This window comes from Gouania willdenowi, chromosome 7 (assembly GCF_900634775.1).
Source record: "Gouania willdenowi chromosome 7, fGouWil2.1, whole genome shotgun sequence".
Taxonomy (NCBI): domain Eukaryota; kingdom Metazoa; phylum Chordata; class Actinopteri; order Blenniiformes; family Gobiesocidae; genus Gouania; species Gouania willdenowi.
In genome coordinates this window covers 24,540,695-24,567,755 of record NC_041050.1, presented here as the reverse complement: position 1 = coordinate 24,567,755, position 27,061 = coordinate 24,540,695, and the positions used below count along the sequence as shown (strand labels likewise).

Here is a 27,061-nt window from a genome sequence, read left to right as displayed (position 1 = left end):
CAGCGACGGCGGTTGGCCTGCCGCTCCATCCTCTCAGTTGATTGTATAAGTCTGGCCCTGGCCCTGTCCCAGACCCTTTTGATCTGGCTGACGAAGGTCTGTACAGAGGGAACGGAGAGTTCTTGTTCCTGGGAGGGGAACAACGGAGGTTGATAGCCGAGGGAGCACTGAAAAGGAGACATCCCCAGAGAAGAGTTTATCTGTGAATTGTGTGCATACTCCACCCAGGCCAGATGCTCAACCCAGGCAGTGGGGTTGGAGGAGACCAGACACCGGAGGTACGTCTCCAGAGACTGATTGGCCCGCTCCGCTTGGCCATTAGACTGGGGGTGAAAGCCAGAGGTGAGACTGAGGGTGGCCCCTAGGGCAGCGCAGAAGGCCTTCCAGACTCCGGAGATGAACTGTGGACCCCGGTCCGAGACAATGTCTGCTGGTATCCCATGCAACCGGAAGACGTGGTCAACTAGGAGGGATGCCGTCTCCCTGGCTGAGGGGAGTTTGGGAAGGGCGACGAAGTGTGCTGCTTTGGAAAAACGATCAACAATGGTGAGGATGACCGTGTTACCTCCAGAGGGGGGTAGCCCCGTGACGAAATCCACAGCGATGTGTGACCAAGGCCGAGTGGGCACCGGGAGTGGTTGAAGGAGACCCGAGCTGGGTCTGTAAGGGGTCTTGCCCCGGGAGCAGGTGGGGCAAGCGGCGACAAAGTCCCGAGTGTCCCTTTCGAGAGAGGGCCACCAAAACCTCTGCCGAAGGATGGCTGTGGTCCGGAAGCCCCCAGGGTGGCAGGCGAAGCGAGAGGTATGAGCCCACTGGAGCACCTGGGTACGCACAGACTCAGGAACATAGAGAACATTAGGCGGGCAGTTACCTGGGATTGGCTGTTGGGACTGTGCTTGACGGACCTGATCCTCCACTTGCCAGGTTAGAGAGGCAACAAGACAAGCAGGGGGAAGGATAGATTCAGGGTCACCAGAGGGTTCGTCGCAGGAGAACTGACGAGACAGGGCATCCGTCTTGATGTTACGGGACCCCGGGCGATACGTGAGGGAAAACTGGAAGCGACCAAAAAACAGCGCCCAGCGGGCCTGCCGAGAGTTCAATCTCCTGGCTGAACGAATGTACTCCAAGTTCTTATGGTCTGTCCAGACAATGAATGGGTGCTCTGCCCCCTCCAGCCAGTGACGCCACTCCTCCAGAGCTAGCTTGACCGCCAGCAGTTCCCGGTTCCCCACATCGTAGTTCCGTTCTGCTGGGGTCAGGCGGCGAGAGAAGAAGGCACAGGGATGCAGCTTTTGGTCAGATGGGGTCCTCTGGGAGAGTACGGCCCCAACCCCGGAGTCAGATGCATCCACCTCGACCACAAACTGAAGGTGGGGATCTGGCTGAACAAGGATAGGAGCAGAGGTAAAGCGTACCTTGAGGGACTGGAATGCTTGCTCGGCCTTGGGGGTCCACTGGAAGGGAATTGAGGTGGAGGTCAGGGCTGTGAGAGGGGCTGCCACCCTACTATAATCACGGATGAAGCGGCGGTAAAAGTTAGCGAAGCCCAAAAAACGCTGTAACTGTTTCCGGGTCTCTGGCTGGGGCCACTCGGAGACAGCCGATAGCTTGGCCGGGTCCATCATCACACGTCCTGGGGAGATGACAAAACCCAAGAATGATACAGTAGTAATGTGAAACTCACACTTCTCCGCTTTAGCAAAAAGGCGGTTCTTCCACAGGCGCTCCAAAACCAAGCGGACATGGCGGACGTGTTCCTCCTGGTCTCTGGAATAAATCAGGATATCGTCTATGTAGACAAACACAAAGCGGTTGATCATATCCCGGAGCACATCGTTAACCAGGTTCTGGAAGACGGCGGGAGCATTCGTGAGGCCAAAGGGCATTACTAAGTACTCAAAGTGTCCCAGGGGGGTATTAAAACCCGTCTTCCACTCATCTCCCTCTCTTATTCTCACTAAATGATAAGCATTTCTCAGGTCTAGTTTGGAGAACACTTTGGCCCCATGGAGAAGGGTGAAGGCAGAGTTTATCAGAGGTAGAGGGTACTTGTTCTTCACGGTTATATTATTTAGGCCCCGAAAGTCAATACAGGGTCACAGGGACCCGTCCTTCTTATTTACAAAAAAGAATCCCGCACCTACTGGAGAAGTGGAGGGCCGAATGATACCTGCTGCCAGGGCGTCCCTGATGTAAGTCTCCATGGCAGCCTGCTCTGGTTTAGAGAGGTTGTACAGACGGCCAGAGGGCAAGGTGGCTCCGGGCAGGAGCTCGATGGCACAGTCGTAGGGCCGGTGAGGAGGCAAGGATAGGGCATCCTCCTTACTGAAGACTGGAACTAGGTCATGGTAAACCTCAGGAACGCCGGACAGGTCTGGAGGCCGAGGATCTGGTCTGGGATTTACAGGAGCAGGGGATGGGGCTGAACGGAGACAGTTAGCATGACACCCAGTACTCCAGGACTTAACCTGGCTACCGCACCAGTCAATAGAGGGGTTATGTTTAATCAACCAGGGGTGCCCCAGCACCAACTGTGGGCGAGAATGCTCCATCAAGTGAAAAGTTAGTGTTTCGTGATGGTTACCTGCTAACCGGAGGGTGACAGGAACTGTTCTCCGGCGGATCGTGGCCAGGGGGAGGCCGTTGAGAGAACGGGCCTCTACGGGATAATCCAGTGGCATCGACGGGATGTGGAGCTGCCTGGCGAGGTCCGAGTCAAGGAAGTTCTCCTCGGCCCCAGAATCCACCAGCACGGTCACAGAAAGTGAGTGGTTCTGGTAGCTGAGTGTAGCGGGTAGCTGTAGCAGATGAGGGGAGGTGGAAGCAGTCTGGCTCACTCGTAGACTCCCTGTCACGAGTGAGCCCTCTTTTTTGCTGGTCTCTTGGGGCAGGAAGCAATGAAGTGCCTCCATGGCCTCGGAGGCAGCCTCAGGGAACGGTGTGGGCGTAGCAGGCTGGAGAGTGGGACTCAGTCGGCGGGAGGGTGCTGAGTCCCTCCAGTGTGCGCGCTCTCTGCGCCTCTCCCTCAAGCGATTGTCAAGCCGGATGGCGAGGGAGATTAGGGCCTCCAGGCTGCCCACCTCCTCCTTGGTGGCGAGTTCATCCTTCAGAGCCTCGGACAGTCCCCTATAGAATGACCTCTGGAGGGCCGGATCGTTGAACCCACTGGTAGCTGCAAGGGCCTGGAATTCCACGGAGTACTCTGCAACACTGCGGGCCCCCTGCCTCAGGGCCATGAGGCGATATCCAGCGTCTCGCCCCCGAACTGGGTGATCGAAGACGCGCCTCATGTCTGCAGAGAAGCGGGAGTAGGAGGTGCAGATCTCCCCCTGTTTCTCCCACACAGCTGTTCCCCAGTCCCGTGCAGGCCCCCGTAGAAGGCCAATTAGATATGCGATTTTAGCCCTATCGGACGCGTAGGAGGTCGGTTGTAACTCAAAGACGAGTGAAACCTGAGTCAAGAAGGCCTGGCAAGAGCCGAGATCTCCAGCATAGCGCTCAGGAACCGGAACCGTGGGTTCACGGCCTACTGTGGCCAGGGCAGAGGGAGAGCCTACAACCGTCGTCTCGGGGGCATTAATGGGGGTAGGCTGGCAACCTGACGCAGCTAGTGAAGATGCTAACACGGACTGCTGACCAGTAAGGTGAGACATTTGGCTGATTAGAGCTTTAACGCTAGACACGAGAGTCTTGAGTAGCTCATCATGCCGGCCTAGAATTGCGTCATGACTAACTACAGCATGATGAGCGGCTGAGGCCTCATCTGTAGTGCGGTCTGCTGAGCTCATTATGGCCAAACTGTACTGTCACGATACGGAACTGAGGCTCAAGCGCAGACAGCACAACAGGAGGCACAGATACAATTAACTGATTTATTTCACAAAAACTGAATACAACAGAAAACATACCAGCGCCCAAAGTGGGGTGGTGGAGAAATTAAGTGCTGAGCAAACTGAGGGAGACCTAATACTAAGATTAACTAAAAACGATCAGGAAACTACTGATGAAAAAACAGAACCCTAGGTCTAAAGGCGTAAACTCAGAATGACTAAACTAACAAAGGAAACCTCTGAACCCCAAATGGGCAGGAACACAGAGACGCTCGAGCTGCAGCCAACGCGGCCGAAACGAAGGAGCCTGGCACAGGAGTGGGGAAGAACCAGCTGAAGGGTGGAGTGAGCTGAGGGATTCCAGCGGTGATGATGGTTCCAGGTGGGAAGGAAGCAGGAGAGATCCCATCGGCTGAGAGGGTCAGAGTCTGCAATGCTTACAGTTTGGCGTCGGTTTGTGGTCTGCCGGTGTCTTAAGTAGTGGTGTGACCACTCCCCGCCGCAGCTGGAAGCAATCCTGATGATTAGAGTTGAGTAGTCTGGACAGTGAGGCATGGAGACCACCAGATGGTGCCAACGGACCAGTTCAGGAGATGCCAGAGGTAGAGGGCATGACAGGAAGTACCAACATTACTTTTAGTTTGACTCCGTAAAAGATGACAACAACATCAGCGTCCGCTGTGCGCTCTGCTTGTATTTACATCGAAGAATTCCACCTCAAATCTGAGTAAGCAAACTTCACATGATAGCGGCCACGTTTACATGGGAGCTTTAATTCCTCTTTAAAGTGGAATAAAAGTTAATTCCTCTTTAACCTGACCTTGTAAACACATAATTCCTAATGTAATTTAATTTTGAATTAAAGTTAATTCCGAATTAGGTGGCTAGTTTATTCCGTTTTTAATTCTGAATTAGATAATTCCTCTTTCTTGTAAACACTTCACTTTGTTAAAGCGGCTTTAAGTTAATTCGGATTGTTTTGCGCCTGTGCGACTTGTGACGATGACTCGCTGGTGACAACAATAATACAAGATGACTATATAATAAGAGCCTTAAAAGACATGGATATAATGAAAAGAGTGGATGGACGGAGGCATAAACATCTAGACTTTCACATGGACACACACAGACTTATTAAACAAACACGGACCTCTGTAAACATGGTAAACAGAACAGGGTTTACCGGACAGCTGGCACTTGGACCCGGAGGTGGAGTAAATGCGTCCCCGTACTGCATGTACAGGCTGTAATATCACCAAGTTTATCATTTTACCAGTTGTTAGAGCTACTATCTTTACCAGGGAGCAACTATTTATTCCTGGTGATTATTTTCCAGAGCTTTACTAGGCTTTTTACCGGTGATTATTTACTATTCCTCTTCCGCTCCGCGGTCCAAACTGAAACCGTGTGTTATTGTCGAGCTGCTGCTTCAAAACTATAATCAAAATAAAGGTGAAAACAGTTCTCATGTGGTGTTCTGTGTTGTAGACGACAATTAAAGGTTTGTTGTGTGTTTTTCCTGATAGACGTGATAGGTCATGTATGCCCCCTGTCCAATCAGAGCCTTCCCATCCAACAGACCTAAAGCGGAATTAACTAAAGCCAAACAAACCTGTTTTCCATGTAAACCTTGTTTGGGAATTGCCATTTTCATGTAAACACGAAGCAGAACACTGTAATTCCGAATGATTTAATTTGGAATAAATAATTCGGAATTAAAAAACATCATGTAACCATGGCCAATGTGTGGACCTCCACAGCAGCTCTGACCCTGCCATACGTACAATATCAGGAGAAATTGGAAACTTCGACCCCAACAAGAGAAGGATCAAAATAAAGACAGCTCTGTAAAATTCATACATTTGTGTGAAATAATTGAATATTGCACATTTCACAACACATCATATATCAAGGACATATTCGCACAAACGATGGAGGAAAAAAATTATACTGACGCTCCAGGGAATGAGTGAGCATGCGCACGCCTAAAATGAATAATAATTGTAATTAAAATGACATGATCATTACGCAAAACTGCTGATTATTTGGCTGCAACACCTGTAGCCGTTTTTTTTTTTTTTAAAGGCACACGATTACAATGCGTAAAGATGTACAGTGGCCTATCACTGCTGGAGGACGTGGGACACGGGAGTCTCCGGAGGGAGCGGATCTTCAGAGACCAGCGATACCTATTAGCAGGACCGCTGTGAGAAAGAGGCTGCTGTGGAGCCGCCGGTCTCACTCACCCCAGTCACAGCATCACTGGCCCAGTTAACACTATGAGACTGAAGAAAAACATTGTTTTACTTGATATAAACTATTGTGAATTACATTCCAAATGTGTTTTACTACATGTTCATTGTTATTATTTGAAACAAGAGAATGCAATTTAATTCCTTTCTTCTGGAGCATTTGGTGCATCTCCCCCTCCGCTTCTGTTACAAAACTGAACGATTCCCCAATGATTTATTCAGCGTTTGGTCTGTGAGGGTGAGCTCTGCCCCCTTTCCATCACCTGTTGCACAGATGTTCTCCCTCTGTAGAGTGTTACACTTCATCACCTTTGCTTTTATGTCTTACCCTTTCTTTTTTTACATCAGTCACAGTCCGACTTTCTGAGGCAACTCAACACACTTTTGTATATATATGATGTCCATATCACATATGTGATGTCCACTAAATTACACTCCCATGTGTGTCCATCTCAACAATTAGTACATCCACCTCTCATTGAGTGAAATTTGTTTTATTTGCTCGTTTTCCTGTTAAAAGCAGTGTGAGCTGCATGGAGTCAGTCTTTCTCTGGAGTTGCATGAGGAAGCAACACATCTGTACATTTCTGAAAACCTCTCAGCTGAAAGCAGAGCTGTGTGACGTGTTTTTTCTCTCTTGCTGTAAATATATTTTTCCACTGTAAATAATGAGCACTGGCACTGTTTTTGGGAAAATAAAATAAAACTTTTGAACTGAAGTAGAACCCCGTCACAAGGGGTCTTGAAAGTCGCGTCGCCACTTCCCAGGTTATGATTTATAAAAATAAATCACAATCACGTGAGACTGTGTGCAGTGATGAGCTGACTCTGAACCTGGCACATGGAACTTTTGGAAACATGGGAAAATGATGGTACACATGGTGAGGTGATAAATTGAAGCAAAATGATCTAATACATTTAATGTGCTCACATATAGTTATAGATCCACATAGTCATATCCAAGCCTGCTGTGTTATAGATGTGAGCCATTAGGTCATGTATTTAACTGTTCATGTTAAGGCTCCTTAAAATGTGAATACAATTGGACAAATTTGGTGCATGTTGGCATCAACACATGATCCATGTATCCTGACCCACAGCAGTGTCTGTGCGTCCGTAACAGACCGTAGTGTGGAAAGCCATTTGATGCACTTCACCCACCTGCATAGCATGGAGGAGGTAAGCTGTTCCCACGCTTGTGCGTGCTCTGTAGCGGCTTTGTTTTCATTTATTTACGCCATACGCTGTGATCACCAAATAAATCATTTTTTTTCTTTTTGGTCAGCAGATCGTTTGGATGCAAAAACCATTCAAGCTCCTTTGCATTGACAATTTATGGTGAATTCATCTGCGCCAACGTCTAGCTGGGCTGTGGGAGAAGTACGGTAGCTGAGAAGTGAAAAACACAATCACAAATACCACAACACATTTACAATTTTGAAAACAAATATACATAATTATCTAAAAAAAAAAAAAAAAACACAAATACAAAAATACTTTTACAAATGTTGAAACAGATTTACAACAGCGCATTGGTTCATTTGTTTTGACCTTTTGTAAAAGTGTTGCAATAATTTGTAAATTTGTTGCATGTGTAACCAAGGGCAAGGCAGGGGTTCCCTTTTTGTCAAATAAATATCACCGCATTAGTCTGGCAAGAATATGAACAGAGGCCAAAGTGGTGGCAAATAATGTTATTTTATTTATCTTCAATAATCATAATAAAAATACTTATTTTATGTTTAAAAGCTTGACATACAAAAATATAAAGTGTATATATATATATATATACACTTTCAACACCAACAAAACTTTACCAAACAAGGTGAAGTTTAGAAAATGAAAATATTAACAAACTTAAGGTTAGTATTTCAACCAAAAACAACCCACACGTTAGACGAAGATTAATAAAACCAAACTAATCAACTAAACCTCACTTCATTCTTTAAAGTGCATGGTGCTACGTTTAGTAAAGAGCGAGAGCTTATTGAACTTGATTTGAGAGCTTATTTAAGCAGCAGTGGCCAACTCCGACACTGGGAAACCTGGTTCCCACAGGGGCTCAGGGCGCCTCACAAGAGCAGTGTTTCCCCCTCAATGCAAACTCCATTGATAGCATTTAGCACCCGACAGTAAAGCCGAGGAGCCCCGAACACGCAGATGCTACAGCGTGCTCACCTGTTTATGAACCTGCTAATCAGAGGGTGTGATTAAGAAAGCATCTGGTAGACGGGGATGATGCGTTCATGGGATATATGACGGTGGGAAACTACCACACTTTAACCACCTGGTTACACATGAAATCATACAGAATAACAAGTGGGGTTCAAAGATTTCAATGTCAAAAAGTAAGTACATGATTTTTGGCCTGAAAAGGAAAGCTCCAGTGCAGTCTTAAATGCATGGTGAGCCATTGGAAAATGTGAATGTATTTAAATTTTTAGAAATATGGATGGATGAAAAATGAACTTGGAATCAGCACACTGGTAAAGTTGTCACTAAGTGTGAGAAAGTAAATAATGTACTTAGGTGTAGACCGTAGTGAGACAGGTTAGTTTAACCCTACTGTTGATGTGTTGTTTCAATAGTAAGAAAGGAAAGGGAGCAGAAAGGGCAGTGATGCTCATGATCTTTAATCAGTGATTCTATCAGCTTTAGATTATTGCTGCTTTGTTTATGGGGCAACCACTAAAACTGCTGTGCAAAAAATGACTGGAGCCCTAAGAATCTGCAATGGCGCTTTCAGAACCACTCTTGTCCCTGCGCTTTAAACAGGTGAAGCACCACTGCATAATAGAAGACAAAACAGCATGAGTTGGCTGCAAAGAGTTTATTAATTGGTCTTTGGGAGTTTGAAAAAGGAAGGATAAGTGTAACTGCCTGTATAGGGTCAAAGAATTTGCAAAGAAAGGAGAACTGGAAAATAATGTTGTAAGTACAGTTTGGCCTTCTATTCCTCTTTGGGAGATGCCAGAACCAGAGGTACAGATGGATCTGTTGGGGAAGGATAAGAATCAAACAAGTAAGCAAGTTAATTAATTTATCACTGCTAACAAAGAGAGTATGGTCTTAATATATTTACAGATGGATCAAAGGACCCAACAGGATTTGGTGTCCACATAGCCATTTATGATTTCAACTACTTTTGTCATGTGAGTGATTTGCCTTCTGTGTTTTTAGCAGAGATTCTTGCCAACTGGTGTGCAATGACGTGGATAGAGGAGCAAAGGCTGAGTGAAAGAATGATCTACTCTGATTCAGCTGCTGCACTGCAAACATTAAAGCAGAACTGAGTAACTTGCGCTTAGTGCTCCCCGTAAAGGTCCCTTTGGTTATGTCACTGTCGTAAAAACTCTGCAACCCTGAGTATGTAAACTTTGGGTTACTTACGTGCACGAGCGTGATAAAAAGCCTTGAACAATTGAGCAAAGATCACACAAACTACCATGGCAACCGGCGTTTGTGGAATATAAGCCTGTTCTACTGGTGCATTCACACAGAGCGCCACTTCAGCAACTATAGTCACTTAAATCACCCGTGATTAGTCATGCTTTTTGGTCGCTTCATCACTTTATCGAATGAATATAATGAATAAAATGTGTCTGTGGAGGCGGGGCTGCATCGCTGGGAGGGCAGCTGCACTGAGTGGGCTGATCACTTCTTCTACAGCTGTAGGATTACAGCACTTTTCATAGACAGCTCCACTTGTACTTACGGTTGAAATGCTCAATTTACGAGTTTCAAAGGGATGAGTTCACTCAAAATGTAATTATAATTTAAAAGGTGGATTCAAGGAGTATTCCACTTTCATTTTATCCCAGTAAGTTGGGGAAGTGCACAACCCTCCCGCTACAGTGGCTATAAAGACAGCGACAGCCGCTTGACGTTGAGTCATTTATATATGTTTTTAATGTAATGTAGTCGCCAGAGTCTGGACGTCCAAAAAAGATGTCATAAAAAATATGACTGAGCTTGGATTCAAACCCCTGACCCTACTCTCTCAAACGCACCTCCTTACCCGCTGCTAGAAAACAATGTAACGTTAATGTTGGGCTTTAAAAGTGTATTCATTTAAATTAACATTTTGTATCCAGGGAACTTTACAAAAGATGTCAGTAGACATTTTAATGCTGATCAACCTCTCAGTGTCTTTCTCTAAATGCACATTTGTAATGATGTGAACATGTTTGTGGTGTGTGATGTTACTAATGTGTGTCAGAGAAGTGTCAAGGTAAATTAAAGTGTTCCTTGAGAAACCCAGGGTTTCTTAGACAAAACCTGCCAGGAAGCAGGATCAGTTCACGGAGAATGTTACCATGGTGACATACTCAGAGAAGAACATACCTCGCCTTCATGAATGGGATACTGAACATAACCCGCTTTCTGGAACACCCCTCAAGTCACCTGAGTTTGTTTATTTTGTAAATACTGAATAAAAAATATATGGGTGAGGGTCCGAGACTCCGCAAGTAAATGCAGCAAGCTGTAAAGTCACTGCTTTGCTTATTTACTCGGAAAGTTTTGACCATATTTCTGAGCTATTAATGTGATTTCAAATCTGGCACTTCCTATTGATCATCATAGAGTCAGCAGGCTCAACATCTCAAGGGCCAATATTTGGGATGGAGCAGTCAGAGGTTTTACAACATATTCTGAAACCAGTGACATGTTTCTGAAATTTGCTGATGATGCGGGTGTTTTAGACGAAGGAATTGACTCAGGTGGTCCTAAATGTGAGTTATTAACTCTACTAATGAAACATCTGAAAAACCGTCCTATTTTCAATGGACCAGAGGGTTGACGGTGTTTGGCCTACAATGCAAATGGTAAATGGACTTGATTTTATATAGCGCTTTATCACCACACTGAAGCAGTCTCAAAGCGCTCTACATATCAGCTCATTCACCCAGTCACTCTCACATTCACACACCAGTGGGACAGGACTACCATGCAAGGCGCTAGTCGACCACTGGGAGCAACTTAGGGTTCAGTGTCTTGCCCAAGGACACTTCGACACATAGTCAGGTACTGGGATCGAACCCCCAACCTCTCGATCAGAAGACGACCCACTACCACCTCGGCATGGTAGGCATATATTGTGTTTACTTACTAAAAATTGATGACCATTTATTTATCAAATGTAAATGCATTTTGTCACTTAAAGTACTTTTATAGGACTTGCTTCATTTCCCTACAAAAACATTGCAACTTATTTTTGCTTATTCAGCTCTCGGAGCAGAGTCATGACATCGTCTCTTTTTACTCTGAGATTGTACATTTGAGTACCTGCCACTTAATCCTGTAGCCAAACAGTTTCCCTGGTCCACAAAGTCCTTCCTGCAGGAAAAACTCGGCCTCATTAAGTGAACTTATATTTACACCGTGTAAACTTGACATCATGTCGATGATCACATCGTATGGGTGACCCTCCGTGAAATACTGCACACAGTGACTGACTATATCCGATTCCTCTGTCTGCCCCGTGTTGTTCAAAAACTTCCGTGACTGTCCACAAGAAGAGCAAAATCGGCTAAACTGCCCTTGTTTGCGTCCACGAAACGGGCAAAACATTATTTCTGAAATAATAATAATTTTTATTATGTAAAAAATTTGGACAAAACTTTCGAGTAAATAAGCAAAGCAGTTACTCTACAGCTTACCTACTTCCGGCGTCTTGGACCCTCCCTTTCCGTATGATTTCATGCAACAAATAAACAAATGACGAAATCTTTTATAAATGCCGAAAACAAATTTACAAATTACCCAATACTTTTTTTTTTTAATATATATATATATATATAAAAGGTTAACAAATGAACATATATGGAAAATTTTTCACTTTCAATGCGCAATTGTAAATCTGTTTCAACATTTGTGTTGCTACTTGTATTTTTTTAGCTACTTATGTAAATTTACATTTTGCTCAAAAATTTACATTTTTACTTGGTTTCATAAATCTGAATGGTTTTGGACGTAATGCATTTTCAGATTTCTGACATACGTTCGCTTATAGTGTAGCTTGCCTTTTACTCATGTTTCATAAATGAAACCTAGGGATGTAACGATTAATCGTAAGGCAGTTCAAAATCGAGTCATGGGTATCACGATTCACATCGATACTGTGAAAATTGAATTGCAGTACTTTTTTTAACCAGAAGTGTTGGCGGCGGGCGGAATCTGCTAATACTTTCTTTCTGGCCGCTTTCTACTTTTAAACATGTTCATAAATGATTCCATAGCCCTTTAGCACCAAAAATATCTGTAATATTACGTGAATATCTGTAAAAGTCACGTTTTTCTATTAGCTCTGTCTGCTAGCATAGCATCTCTTCTTCACTGCAAGATAGCTGCATGCCAACCGACCACTGTGTTACCAGCGCCCTCTGCTGGTCCAAACAAATATCTGACCTAAATACAGTGAAATGACGGTTTTTTTTTTTTTTTTTGGTTTTTTTTTTGAGTCCAATTGTTAAGGCACAAAATACATTTTCAGTTGCACTTTTAAAAAGAACTATTATGCAGTTTTGCATTGTTTACTATAGAACCAGAATTTAAATTAATAGGCTTCTTCTTCATTTGTAGTATTCCTTTATTTATTTCATTCAAGATTTATTTTTAGTTAAATTGCATTGTTTTGAATAGTTTATCCAGAGATTCTTTTGACAACAGTATATAGTTTTTTATAGTTTTTTTCCCCCCAAAAAAATATTTTTCAGTCATCATTTTTCTACAGTCCCATTTTGTAAAATAAATCATGAGAGAATCGTATTGTATCGGGAGTTGAGTGAATCGTTACATCCCTAATGAAACCCCTTGTGTGTCGTTAAATATTTGGATACTCAGCAGATTGATTCATACCTCAGATGGAAACTTTATTTCAGAAGAGCAGTTTGTAGTTTTCTGAGGCGGTAAAATGTAAAAGTTTGGATTTACCTTATAACCTAAAGCTCATTTATTTCATATGTTGTGTTTTGATGCATAAATTAAACTACTATATCTGTTAAATATTTGCCACACTCTTCCCTAATGTAACATGCCACCATCAACTGTTACACATAAAAATAATACATTTACATTCACGATGTGACAGAAAACCCACAAAATTGAGACAAAAAATGCAAAAATACAGAAAATATACAACACGACATTAAAATCCACAAAAATGAATCCTAAAACACAAAATGACAAATATATACAGTATACTGTATATATATATATATATATATAGACTGCAAAAAAACTAAATTAAATAAGACAGAAATATACCAAACAATGATAAAAAGGACTCATTAGCGACCATGGCTCAGGGGTTCGAGTCCTGCTCTATCTATCATTGTCGTTGTGTCCTAGGGCAAGGCATTTTACACACATTACATCCTATGAATGGGTGTGAACTGTGCATGAATGTTGGTGGTGGTCAGAGGGGCTGTACGCGCGAAATGGCAGCCACGCTTCTATACTGATTTGGGTCTTCTCGAAAAAAGCGCTAAATAAATCCAAGCCATTATTATTATTACAAAAATAACAGAAAAGAACAAAAAACTCACAAACTCTTCTTTGTTGTTTCTTGTGTTAATGCTCAGATTGGTTATTATTCTAATGCTGACATGAATGTTAAAATTCTGCGACACTCGGATCAAACAATTACATTTTTGAGAATTTGGCCTCGCTCTGATAAAAGCAGTTTACTTTTCAGTTTGAGTAATCAAACCCTTTGAAAGCAAAACGTGTCTGATGAACTTATCTAAGGTTTCAATTCAGGGGATCTTTCTAATTTGAAAACTCATTAAAAATAAGTGAAGGTTAAAGCTTCCACTAAAGTGCACTGAGACCCATAGGCTGAACTCTCTTTTTCAAAGTAAAAGTAGAGATTGGCTTGTTTTTTAGTTTTGATCATTGTTCACACACTTAAAAAGCCAGTGGTTCTGTTGTCAGCTACCATCCCGTTGTGTGAAAGACAGCATGGCTGAAAAGAATCAAAGAGAAGGACTGCTGCGCTTTTGTCCAGGAAACAGTCCCACCGAAGGCTTTGGTGTTGGTGACACTGAGCAGAACCTCCACAGGATAATGATCACTGACTTCTAGAGCCTGCAAGAACACACAGAGGGAACGCTGCTTCAACTTCAGCAGATAGACACAAGACGTGTTTCACATCGACATGTGCAACTGGAATCTCAAACAAAGAAATATTGTGACTAAATACAGCTTTAAACAACAAAACAGTTATTTTGTTCAGTCTTTGAGGAAAACACATTCAGCATTTGTAACGTGCAGATGAGAGAAACATCTTCAAGTTTCCTAATCCATCACCTGAAAAGTGGCCATAAAAACGACAGGAAGGATATAAACTATCCATTTGTGTTTATTCAGGTTTTTTTTTAAACACAGTTAAAGATGTAGAGGAATCATCGCTCATTGCAGTTCTCCTCTTTACAGTTTAACAGTAGCGTGTCAAATGTGTCAAATGTGAATGATTGGTTCTAGTTAGTACTTTACTTCGTTCACCTTTGACAGGAACAGATCTATTCTTTATCTATCTGTAAATAAAATAATACAGTTTTTGGGTTTATTTTTGTGTATTTTTGTTGTAATTTTGAATATTTTTTCTTGTTTTTTGTATTTTTGTTGTTTTGTATATTTTCTTATGGGTCAACTTGTTTATTTTTGCTTATTTTTTTGTTAATTTGTTTGGTTTTGAAGCCATTTTGTGCGTTTACTTTTGGAGCCACACAAAATTAGCCAGAGGACCACATGTTGACAATGTCTGGTATAGTGAAAGTAATATTTTAGTGAGTCACGAGTCATTAACTAATGGATCTCATGTTTTATGTGGAAATGTATTGTCTGGTTTCCTGCTAACATTTTATTAGAAATATATTTTTAAAGTAAAAATGGAATTTTCTTTGTTTATTGAATACATTTGTTGTGTGAAAATAACAAAACAACTAACAAATATTTCACAATTTTAAAAGTCACAATTCTGGTGGGGGGAAATATATATATATATATATATATATATATATATCCATAATATATTAGTTTATTGAATCGATGACAACAAATCATTCCAATACTATGGAAAGCTGTTTGAGCACAAGTTAGATGTCGGAGTTTAGGGTTACTAGTGCACAAGTACACTTTACTAGCATACCTGTCAAGTTTTTGATTTGAAAATAAAGAACATTTTCTGGCGCCCACTACCAGCCGTCCCACCCTCCCAACCAAGCTCCAGTATCCCTTATATTGTGAGATAGGTGTACAAGAAATCTAAAATACCCACTTGTCAACCACTTAATAAATACAATTAGGTGATTAGAATCTGGTCGACCTTTATTAACATTGAAATGCTGTGAACATTCCTACCAGTGCTGGGCAAGTTAGACAATAACATTTTATTCCCATATTTACATATTTTCTTATAATTTTTCATGCTCACTCATGTGGTTCTCTGGTATTCACTAATAACTTATTAGACACAGTTGTTACAGACAAATACTTCACATCCACTTTTTAAAAGCAGTGTATATTTGTGGAGCTTGTGATTGGCTGATTTTTCATGGTGACTTATGTTGTTCCTTTTGCTGTGGTAAACGTTAAAATCTCAGTTATTAATCTAACAGAACGTGTAACTGTGTCCCATCCTGATGCTCTTTAGGAAGGTAAACTCTGTCACATTTCACATTTACACCAGTTTTTGGTGTTTTTTCGCCGGAACGTCTTCATTCATCGTCTCTTTTCTGAGTTGTTTTTGGGTTTGTTGCCGCTGTCGGCACTAATATCGCGAGAACTGTCACTCAGGCCATTTCAGGTGGCAGTTCTCGCAAGGCTAGTGACAGCGTTCGGTTCAGTAAGGCATATTTTAATTATTACATTAAAATACGGGATATTTACGGGAAAATATTAATACGGGAAGATGGCGGGAAAGAGGGGTAAAATACAGGAGTTTCCCGGCTAAAACGGGATACTTGACAGGTATGAATTTTGCATCAATTTTCAAGTTAAGATTGTGGACTACCTGTGGGCATGGTCTTAATAATATTTTTTACCTGTTTAGTCATGGTCTACTTCTGTGTCAATTTTCATGATTCTACGATTAATTAAGTTTTTTTGGCAATTCCTAATTTTTGATACTCTACATAATGGTTCAGTGGGTGAAAAGTAGGTGAGTTGGTTCCGACGCCGGGAAAGAAAGAAAGAATAATAATCCAACCCAATAACAATGTTTCTCCCTTTTTGAGTACCATGAACTATACATTTTCGGAAAGCGCAGGGGCATGCCTATGATATGACAAGGGTCCCTGGTCACTGACGGGCACGTGGTACTCACATAGGCCCCTTCCCTCGTAGTGTAGCCACTACGAGATTAGCTGTTCCTGCCCCTTATTAGCATATAAGGCTTACTCGTACTACTAGTGGTACTTTTTCCTTCACTAGTAAAGTGTACTCGTGCACTAGTGAACCTAAACTGAATACTAGTAAAGTTTAGCTATAGTTGGAATGCTCAAACATCTTTCTATTACTAATTGATAACGCACAGTGAAGATTCCAAATTGTTTCCTACTTCACTCTGTGTTAGGATGAGTCCGTTCCCACAGTGTGAATGAATGGCGGCACATTTCATCAGATCATAAATGTTTCAGACAGATGTGCAAACACAAACATGTTACCTGATCCTCTGTCAGACGGAACTCTTTCTGGAAGTTGAAAGGTTTTGCAGAAAAAGGCACGACCGATCTTTGAAATGTGTTCCCATGTACAACAATCCTGTAGAAACAGTCGTCAGAGCAGAGACTCTTTTACCTCCGCCTTTACCATCTTGGTTTATTTTGAGGTACCTGTCATAGGCGCAGGATGTGGAGGCACGCACGGTGGTGTCTGTGTCATCTGGGATCAGCCAGAAGAGGTTTGTGTCTGTAATTAGACGCACACGATCCCTGTTCTTTTTGGCAAGGTAGCCACAGTCTGCGTTAAAGTCCCCGAGAAGCATAATATTCTGTCCAAAAGCACACGCACACAAAGCTCTTTTTAATTTGATTTAATCTCTAGCATAAAGATGTGAGCGAGTACCTGAGTTCTCCACATCTTCTTCACACGCTTCAAGACGTCGTATAAAGCATCAATCTCCTTGGTGGCGTTGGATGGAGTGGTGTGCTGAGCAATGAGGACAAACTCCTCGATTTCTGTACATATAGGATGAAAAGAAGGCTCTTCAAATCATCTGTAGATAAATCAGATGGACTCGTGATGGACAGACTTGTCTGCGGAGCTTTCATGCGGACAATAAATGGCTCTCTGGAGAAGGCGTCCTCATCTCCTGCCAGATCATCAGGATATTGATATTGAGCAGTGACAGTGGCAGTGTCAGTTCTACAAAGGCACAAAGATAAAGAACTTGTCATGGCCGTTTAGGAAAAATAATATATATTTACCGGCTTTGGGAATATATGGAATGAATTAAAGTCTGAATATCCATATTTTTTGAAGAAAGGAATCAGTTGCCGGCCTTTCCAGTTTGTTGAAAAACAGTACAATGTAGCAGAGGCTGCCAAAACTGAAGGTCTGAGGCACTCTTGAGTTGTAAAAATGTATATACTGTATATACAGGTGCTGGTTATAAAATTAGAATATCATGAAAAAGTTGATTCATTTCAGTAATTCCATTCAAAAAGTGAAACTTGTATAATGTATATATTAATTTCACACAGACTGACATATTTCAAGTGTTTATTTATTTTAATGTTGATGATTATAACTAATGAAAACCCCAAATTCAGTATCTCAGAAAATTGAAGACACATGGTGCCCTGCAAAGATCTTTAAATGGTCTCCAGTCTAGTTCTATGGGCTACACAATCATGGGAAAGATTGCTGACCTGACAGTTGTCCAATAGACGACCATTGACACCTTGCACAAGGAGGGCAAGACACAAAAGGTCATGGCTAAAGAGGCTGACTGTTCACAGAGCTCTGTGTCCAAGCACAATATTAGAGAGGCGAAGGGAAGGAAAAGATGTGGTAGAAAAAAGTGTACAAGCAATAGGGATAACCACGCCCTGAAGAGGATTGTGAAATAAAACCCATTCAAAAATGTGGGGGGGATTCATAAAGAGTGGACTGCAGCTGGAGTCAGTGCTTCAAGAACCACCACACACAGACGTATGCAAGACATGGGTTTCAGCTGTCACATTCCTGACAGCGTCAGAAGTGTCTCTCCTGGGCTAAAGACAAAAAGGACTGGACTGCTGCTGAGTGCTCCAAAGTTATGTTAAGCAAAGTAAATTTTGCTTTTTGATTTTTGGAAATCAAGGTCCCAGAGTCTGAAAGAAGAGAGGAGAGACACAAAATCCACATTGCTTGAGTTGGAGTGTAAAGTTTCCGCAGTCAGTGATGGTTTGAGGTGCCATGTCATGTGCTGGTGTTGGTCCACTGTGTTTCCTTATGTCCAAGGTCAACCCAGCCGTCTACCAGGAAGTATTAGAGCACTTTATGCTTCCTGCTGCTGACCAACTTTATGGAGATGCAGATTTCATTTTCCAACAGGACTTGGCACCTGCGCAAAGTGCCAAAGCTACCAGTACCTGATTTAAGGACCATAGTATCCTTGTTCTTGATTGGCCAGCAAACTCACCTGACCGTAACCCCATAGAAAATCTATGAGGTATTGTGAAGAGGAAGATGCGAGATGCCTGACCCAACAATGCAGAAGAGCTGAAGGCCACTATCAGAGCAACCTGGGCTTAACTGACTGACTCCATGCCACGCCGCATTGCTGCAGTAATTCAGGCACAAGGAGCCCCAACTAAGAGTTCTGTACATGCTCATACTTTCCATGTTCATACTTTTCAGTTGGCCAACATTTCTAGAAATCTTTTTTTTGTATCGGTCTTAAGTAATATTCTAATTTTCTGAGATACTGAATTTGGTATGTCATTAGTTAGTTATAGTCATCATAATTAAAATAAATAAACATTTGAAATATATCAGTCTGTGTGTATTGAATGGATATAATATACAAGTTTCACTTTTTGAATGGAATTACTGAAATAAATCAACTTTTTCATGATATTCTAATTTTATGACCAGCACCTGTATATATAAGTAAAGACTGAATATATATAAGAAAAGTTTAGAAAGTCTGACCTTTACTCATTCCATATATTCCAATAGTCAATCAATATATATTGAATTTCCTAAATGGCTTGCCATACCTTCTATATATCATATATATCATAAATAGCATGTTTTATATGAACACAGAGAGTTGGTGTCACCTGTAGACAAACACATACTGCTCCTTGTAAGTGTCCGACCTGCCCAGCCTCTCACTGGCTACAGCTTCATACTTGTGTTTAGAGTCAAACCTAAAGAGCGACGATACAAAGAGCGAGTTAATACATTTATGCTTTTCTGCTTCAAATTAGGCAAATTAGTATTTTATGGGAGGTAAGCAGGTGAAAGTAGAAGTCCTAGCTGTCATGTGAGTTTTTATTTGTAATTATAACTACATGTAGTTTATATGTAATGCTATATATTTACTTATTAAAGCGAGAGAGACAAAAAAAAGACATAGAAAATAATTTGAAATTCAATGCCAATATCAGCTTTATTTCTAGAGCACGTTTAAACAGCCAAAGCTTACCAAAGTGCTTTACAATAAAACAAAAAGGGCAAAAAATTAAAATGGATAAGAGGTTAAAAAAAAAAGCAAATATGACACATAACACAACACACAATAAGCAGAAGTGGATAAAATCATAACAGGCTAAATAAAATAAGAATATGACTAACTGCTGCCAAAGTGAAAACATATGTTTTAAGAAGAGTTTTAAAAGCAGAGGCTGTTCACTGTCAGAGGTAGATTGTTCCACAGTTTTGGAGCAGCAGCAGCAGAAGCTCGATCTCCCCTAGATTTTAAAAAGGTTTGAGGAACATCTAAAACCATCTGGTCAGCTGACCTGAGGGCTCTGTGGAGCACATACAATGTACTGAGGTCAGACAGGTAACTGGGGGCCAACCTTTTCAAAGACTTAAAAACTAACAAAATAATCTTAAAATCAATCCTGTACCTTAATGGAAGCAAGTTGGGTGCCAAAAAGCACTGGAGAAATGCACTCGCGTTTCTTAGTTCCAGTTAGAAGACGAGCTGCTGCGTACTGGACAAGCCGTAGCCTCTGACTGACTAATGCTACTGTACAGGGAGTTACAGTAGTCTAAACAAGATGTAATAAAAGTAAGAATGACTTTTTCAAAATTCAAGATTTGGTGGGATTTGGGAACCACAAAGATAATTTAGCAGTTTTTCTTTATCCATCCCCATAAAAGCATTTTCATTTCAAAGTATTACCATTATTATGTCAAAGTGCACCTATTTTCACCTAATCATAAATAAATTATTTTGTAATTTGTTTTTTGTTGGGTTTATTTTGGAGGGACTAAGATTTTTAAGTCACTTTAGATTTCAGATTATCAAATTGATTTATTGTCATATACATAGATAAAAACACAGTTTCACTATGCAATGAAAAGCTCTTACAGCTAACAACTAATAGCCGACTAAAACGTGTGATTAGATGTTTGTGTGAAAGCACCTTTTAACTCTGTCAATCAGCTCTGGTAACGCCTTTTCTCTGCTGTCTCTCACTTCCTGAAGCAGACAGACGTCACAGCGACTGATGATCTACACAAAACAACACAAGAAAAAATTACAGTCAGGCAAAAGAAAAGAACACATGCTTACTTTTAGGAACAGCTGCTGCTGAGGAAATAAGAACCTTTAAAAAAAGAAAGCCACATGAATACTTTAAAGGTCAGTTCCCTTTTTGACATGTGACAAACTTCACAGAATCTCAGTTTTTCATTTTTTTACGAACGGCTTCACTTCCTTTTCTAATTTCTTACTGCGACTGTCCATCAGCAGGCTTGTTAATCTATAGTATTTACCAACTTTACCCTGAGCTCTGTAAACAGGACCAGATTATTATTTGTTGTGAAAAAGAAAAGCCTTGTGTACAAAGAGTTTGACGAGTACACGTTTTTCCACATTTTTTAAATTAGATAGTTAACTCTACTAGCACTTACATTTAGTTTTACGAGTGCATGAGTACACTTTAATAGTGAAGCAAAGAGTGTAACTCGCACTACTAGTAAGCATTATATGGTAATAAGGGGGCAGGAAAGCTAATTCAGATTTGCCAATGGTTTTCAAAAATATTCACACCAATCAAGGAGGTGGATTTGGTTATAATCCCTTCTACTTTTTTGCATTAGCTCTGCTAGTACTAATAGTGAGATATTTTAGTCATACTAGTGAATAAAAATGTTGTTTTACTAGTAAAGGTTTTCTCCGGCTTCCTCCCATGATCCAAATGGCTGTGAGGTTGATTGAATTCTCGAAATTGCTTGTAGGAGTGAGTGTGAGTGGTTGTCTGTCTGTCTGTCTGTGTGTTGCACTGCGATGGACTGGCACCCTGTACAGGGTGTACCCCTGCCTAATGCCGATTGAGAGATGGAGATAGGCACCAGCAGACCCCCATAACCCTGATAACAGGAACAAGCGGTCAGAAAATGGATGGATGGAGGCAACTTCTATCATAGCAGGGACACAAAACATGTGATTGTATCTGATCTGAGAGTCACATGATCAACATCCATGCCAGCGTCAGAATAATGATCAATCTGAGCATTAACACAGGGAACAACAAATGTGTGTTTTTGTTGTCTTGTGAGTTTTTGAGTCTTTTTTTGGTTATTTTTCTCTTATTTTGTGTGTTTTTGTTGTCATTGTGTTTGTGGAGTAGTTTTGTTGGTTTTCCTCTCACTTTGTGTTATTTTTGTGTATTCTTGTTGTCGTTTTGTATATTTTTGTTGTAGTTATGTGTGTTTCAGAGTGATTTTGTGTAATTTTGTTGTTCTTTAGTGTGTTTTTCTGTCATTCTAAATGTTTTATGGAGTCATTTTGTGCATTTTCATCATCTTTAGTGTGTTTTCTAAGTCATTTTCTAGATGCTCCTCTCATTTTGTGTTATTTTTGTTTATTATTTTTGTCATTTTGTACATTTTTGTTGTAGTCTTGTAAAAGTTTGTGTAATTTTGTTGTCCTTTAGTGTATTTTTCTGTCATTTTGTGCATTTTCCACTTATTTTGTGTGTTTTTGTTGTCATTGTGTGTTTTTAAAGTCTTTTTGTTGATTTTCCTCTCATTTTGGGCATGTACTACGAAGCTCGATTGCGCCAACTTCCGGGATTTATTCGGTGTGTGGTGTACTACGACGCTGGCTACTTACTGCGCTAAATCACCATGGAAACTTAATACCTAACAGTCGGGACAAGGTTATGAAGTGGATAAGATATGAGCGAGTACAAAAGTTCCGCCTCCTGACCAATCAGTTCTCTTGGAAAATGACCTGCCCATTGTTAGAAGATCCTGGTTGGTGCAGATCTGAAATAAAAGTTATTAATGGATAAATGCAATCCTTTCATTTACTGATGACATAATTCAGGAAAGGTATAGATTTACATCTGATGGAATGTCAGCTATAGTCGGCTGATGAAGCCTGAGTCGGGCACTCTCCGTATCGCGAATGGATCAAGTCATTCATTCATTCATACACTATGGTGACGGTGTGACAGGGCAGGTTCATCACTGACTGCGGGCAGCGCACACATACACACACAAACACATACAAACACACCTGCAGTGCTGAAGCAGATGCATTATTCACTAAACTTTTCCCTTCTAACAGCGGTTTTGAGTGCATACTTAGAATAACATAACTTCTCCTTCCTTCCCCAGTCATTAGCACAACCAAGGGTGCACACTTGGAAGCTCTAGTTGTTGAGATTCATGCATTCAAAGCACTCTTACCTGCAGGCGCCACATTAACAGATGAGGAAATGGAGCACAGCATCAGCAGGAACAGTCTACAGTGAAACAATGCGCTGTCATCCCAGTGTGTGTGTGATAAATTAAGGAGTACAACCTGAATAGAAACACATCTGTGACATAATAAAGTGAAACTGGCTGATTAGAGCGCTGTCCATTTATCATCCCATGGATTAATATTGTATAATCTCACACTTTTACACATTAACACTGTCAGCAGCTTCCTGCCTGTGTTCTTTTCTTTCTGCTTTTTCTGCATCAACAGTGTTGTTTTTGGTCTGAATTATGAATTCTAATTCTTCATAATTTTAAAGAATTATTCCTTAAATGTAACGTAAATTGCTCTACTCCAGTGTTTCTCCATGACTGTGATTGTAATTGGTCTGACGCTGCAATCTCCACCCATCACAGGAGCGCACACGTAATCTGAAATCAGTAAACGTATTCATATCCCGCTTCGTAGGACAGCTTCTCTCTGACAGAGAATGTTTGGTTAAGTGAAGCCCGCTAACGGAGATAAATCCAGGCTATACTTATCCAGCTTCGTAACACAGGCCCTAGGATCTTGTTGCTGTTTTGTATGTTCTTGTGTGTTTTCAGAGTGATTTTGTGTATTTTTGTTGTCCTTTTGTGTATTTTTCTGTTATTTTGTATGTTTAATTTAGGCATTTAAAGAATTTGTAGTAGACGTATTATTTTTGGTTTTGTATTTATTTATTTTTTTCCAATCATTTGTGTATTTTTGTTGTTGTTTTGGGTAATTTATTGAAACTTTGTGTATTTCAATTCTCATTTTATGTTGTTTTTTTGTTGTTTGTTGTGTATTTTGTATTCCGCTTGTGTGTTTTTGTAGTAATTTTTCATATTTTAGTAGTTTTGGGGATGTTTTTTCTTATTTTCTGCATTCATACATCTGAATCTGTGTGTGTATGCTGTTTTCTAGATTGAAGTGTACTGTATACCTCAAGTCTTTGGACTTGAGACCCCAGGTCCCAACCATAATCCATGTGAGTGTTTCTCTTACCTTGGTAAAAATCTGCATCACATCATTCTTCTTAGATTTGGACTCTCCATAGTTGTGGAGGTTGAAGGCACAAATTCGAAATTCTGACCCTCCTTGAACATGTTTCATGCTGGTGAAGACGGACAGCAGGAAGAGGGGAAGTGACCTCATGATAGCAATCCTGTGGAAGACCAAAATTTAAAAGCCTGAAAGTTTTGAAATTGTCATAGATCAAAGTGGAGATTAACATGCTCTGAAATCTGAAATGAACAGCAAGAATCCTCATCATTTGTGTCTATACTGGTCAAAATATTGGAGGAACCTTCAGATCTGAGCTTTCAAACCTCATAGACGACAGCTGTTTATTTACCTAATATACTGCTATGTATTTATATCACAACAGAGGTTTTCAACTTGAGGGTTGGGTTGCATGCCCATCTTCGTCATAGAAAAAAAGAGTGATTTCTTTCTTCCCGCCTCTGAAAGCAGAAGTTCAGTTTGACAAACTAATAACAAAAGTTAGATTTTAAATACTTTTTTTTAATGTACATTGTGGTTAATTTATTTAAAATCTGATTTTTTTTTTAATGCATTTTTTCTTCAATGTATTTGTTTGTTTTCCCTTAAATGATTTGTTATAACACTGTCCTTACTTTCTGCTGCTCTGCTGAGATAATCTGTATTATCTTGTGTATAATCTGCTACATATTTTCATTAAATTGAGGAATGTTCTCAGTTTGTGTGTGTGTGTCATTATTTAAAAGTTGTGTTTTTTTTTTCTTCCTAGAATCACTATATGAATGTACACTACTGTAATCTTACTCTAGGTTAGTCTAGTTTGAAATCGCTGAGAAGGCGACTTTTAGTCTAAAGTCCATATCTTCTGTTTATAAGACTTAGACAAACAGACACTATTAGTTACGATATTACAGATGTTTCTTTCAATCTGTTGAAAAGAAGACGAACTCACCAGCTCTGTCCGTTGTTTACTGACTGACCGTCAGTCTGTGTCTGTCTTTTTCAGGGGTTTCCTTTAGTGAGCGTGTGTCGTCAGAGGGCGTTCCTACGAGCCTCAGCTTTCTGTATTATTTATTTATTTAATTATTTATTTATTTATTTAATTTTTTTAACGTGGACACGTAGATACAGAGTTTGAATCCACCGACAACAACACAGACATCAACAGACCTCATATTAACCCGCCTCTGTGGGTTAATAAGTAATAAGTAATAAGAATTAAGGTCATCATGTTACAAAAAGAAAGTATTTTTTCGACGCATTTGAGAAGTCTTCATTTTAAAAGATAGTCATTATTTTATTAGAATACTGTACATTGAGAAGGGAGTGGAATTTTAGGAAGGAAAAAAAAAACATAATTTACTAGAATGAGTCATTTTTTTGTGAGTAGAAGAAAGTCATACTGTTATGAGAATAAAATTATGAGGGAAAAACAACTCCATCTATAGTCAGATCTACAAAGCGATGCCCTTACATTAAAGTGAGATCTGTGGAGGCTTGATGTTTTACAAATAAGGAAATACTTCATTATTTAAGTTTGGCTTCTCGGAGGAGGAAGAACGAGGCGGATTTGTAGGAAATGGCTTCGTCTGCAGTCGACGTTTACTTCCACAATACAGCTTTACTCTTTACTGTCTTATGATTACAACTTCATTCTATAATATTACAAGTTTATTTATTTTTTACTGGCACGACCTAAGACTTGAAGCCTAAACAAATATTTAATGTTGCCCTTAAATATTGTTTTAGTTGCAACTTGTTTAACACGATATTTTATGTGCGGCTCTATTATGAACAATATGGAGCCCCTCCCTACTTCCGGTATATTTGTGTTATTTCACCGTCTTTCTCCGTTAATGTTTGTTCAAACTATTGACCGACGCCACCCAACAGTTACTAGTATCCCTAGCTTGTAGTTTTGCTACAAGTAACTGTAGACATAAGGGTACCTATTAGTGTTACGAGTCAACTGGTGAGCATGTTATTTAGTGACTGGTTTTGAACAGACAGGTTCTGCTGTCTGAAATATGTTATTATACTGTGACCATTAGTGTGCACCTGACATGGGCCACAAACACAACTAAAAGACTCCAACTACGACTGTATAAAAAATGACAAAATACACTAAATAAGAAAATTCAGATAAAAAAAGGACTCAAAAAGATAAAAATGAACCAAAATAAATGTTTTAAAAGTACACGTAAATTTCTTTTTAATTTCATTAACTCATTTATTTTCAATGTACTATTTTAGTAAATCAAGGCATCGACATATGAATTTTGTTCTCTGTATTTGACCCATCCCTGAGGAGCAGTTTCTCTTACTGCGATTTATCGATTGATCATTCTTGATCATAGATGTTCAGATGTATGGAAAGATCTAAATCATTATCTATGTAGACCAGACATTGGCCACAAACAAATTATTCCCAAATCACATAAAACGACAGAAATTCACTACATGAATAAAAATGTCTCTGAAAACCAACGATGCCTCCATATAGACAGTACGAGAATATATTAAAAATGACAATGTATGTACACTAATAAAAATTGGAAGAAAACACACAAAATGAGAATGAAATTCACATTAAAAAGTTACCTAAAAAGTTACCAAAAAAATAAAATGCATAATATCCAAAAAATGTAGTTACTAAAAGCTTCTAACAAAGTTTAATTCATTGATTATTTCTATTATTTTGTATGGACGTTTTGTTGCTTACTGTGATCTAGGATGATCATACTACACTGTAGTGAACAAAATGTCAGTACTGTGAAATAAAATTGTTTACGATTCAAAATCTGAACTCTATTCAAAAGTACTAATTTTCTTCTCAATAAAAAAAAAAGTTTAATATTTAACATTTCAAGCATTTGATAGGATAGAATGGGGATATCTTTTTGATTTGCTTCCCAGATATGGACTGGGTGAAACTTTTCTCAAATGGGTTCAAATATTGTATACCAATCCAATTGCAGAAGTATTTTCTAACACATTTGAATAATAGCATCCCCAATCTGATCACATTCATTGAAAAGTTTGGTGAATTCTCCAGGTACAAAGTGAACAAATCT

General features: G+C 40.3%; 1 protein-coding gene across 5 annotated transcripts; it reads right to left on the bottom strand.

Annotated features, from left to right (window-relative positions):
* Positions 1-12,932: 12,932 nt before the first annotated feature.
* dnase1l1 (deoxyribonuclease I-like 1) lies at positions 12,933-25,093 on the bottom strand. Of its 5 annotated transcripts, XM_028452564.1 has the most exons (10): positions 24,940-24,957; positions 24,340-24,448; positions 23,991-24,175; positions 20,674-20,762; positions 19,357-19,446; positions 17,340-17,452; positions 17,153-17,265; positions 16,921-17,078; positions 16,753-16,849; positions 12,933-14,173 (listed from the first exon to the last, which is right to left on the bottom strand). In XM_028452564.1, the coding sequence occupies exons 3-10, from the start codon at positions 24,138-24,140 to the stop codon at positions 14,021-14,023; spliced, it is 963 nt and encodes a 320-aa protein (XP_028308365.1). In that variant the 5' UTR covers positions 24,141-24,175; positions 24,340-24,448; positions 24,940-24,957; the 3' UTR covers positions 12,933-14,020. The 5 variants fall into 5 exon arrangements, with proteins under 5 accessions (XP_028308365.1, XP_028308363.1, XP_028308364.1 ...); XM_028452562.1 differs by lacking the exon at positions 24,340-24,448 and having other exon boundaries at positions 24,940-25,093; XM_028452563.1 differs by lacking the exon at positions 24,340-24,448 and having other exon boundaries at positions 23,991-24,150; positions 24,940-25,078.
* Positions 25,094-27,061: the final 1,968 nt, after the last annotated feature.

Coding starts and splice junctions, on each gene's coding strand:
- dnase1l1 (XM_028452562.1), bottom strand. CDS start 24,140: ATGAGGTCACTTCCCCTCTTCCTGCTGTCCGTCTTCACCAGCATGAAA. Junction 17,079..17,152: donor AGAAGATGTGGAGAACTCAG/GTACTCGCTCAC, acceptor GCTTTTGGACAG/AATATTATGCTTCTCGGGGA. Junction 14,174..16,752: donor TCCGTCTGACAGAGGATCAG/GTAACATGTTTG, acceptor GTGTTCTTGCAG/GCTCTAGAAGTCAGTGATCA.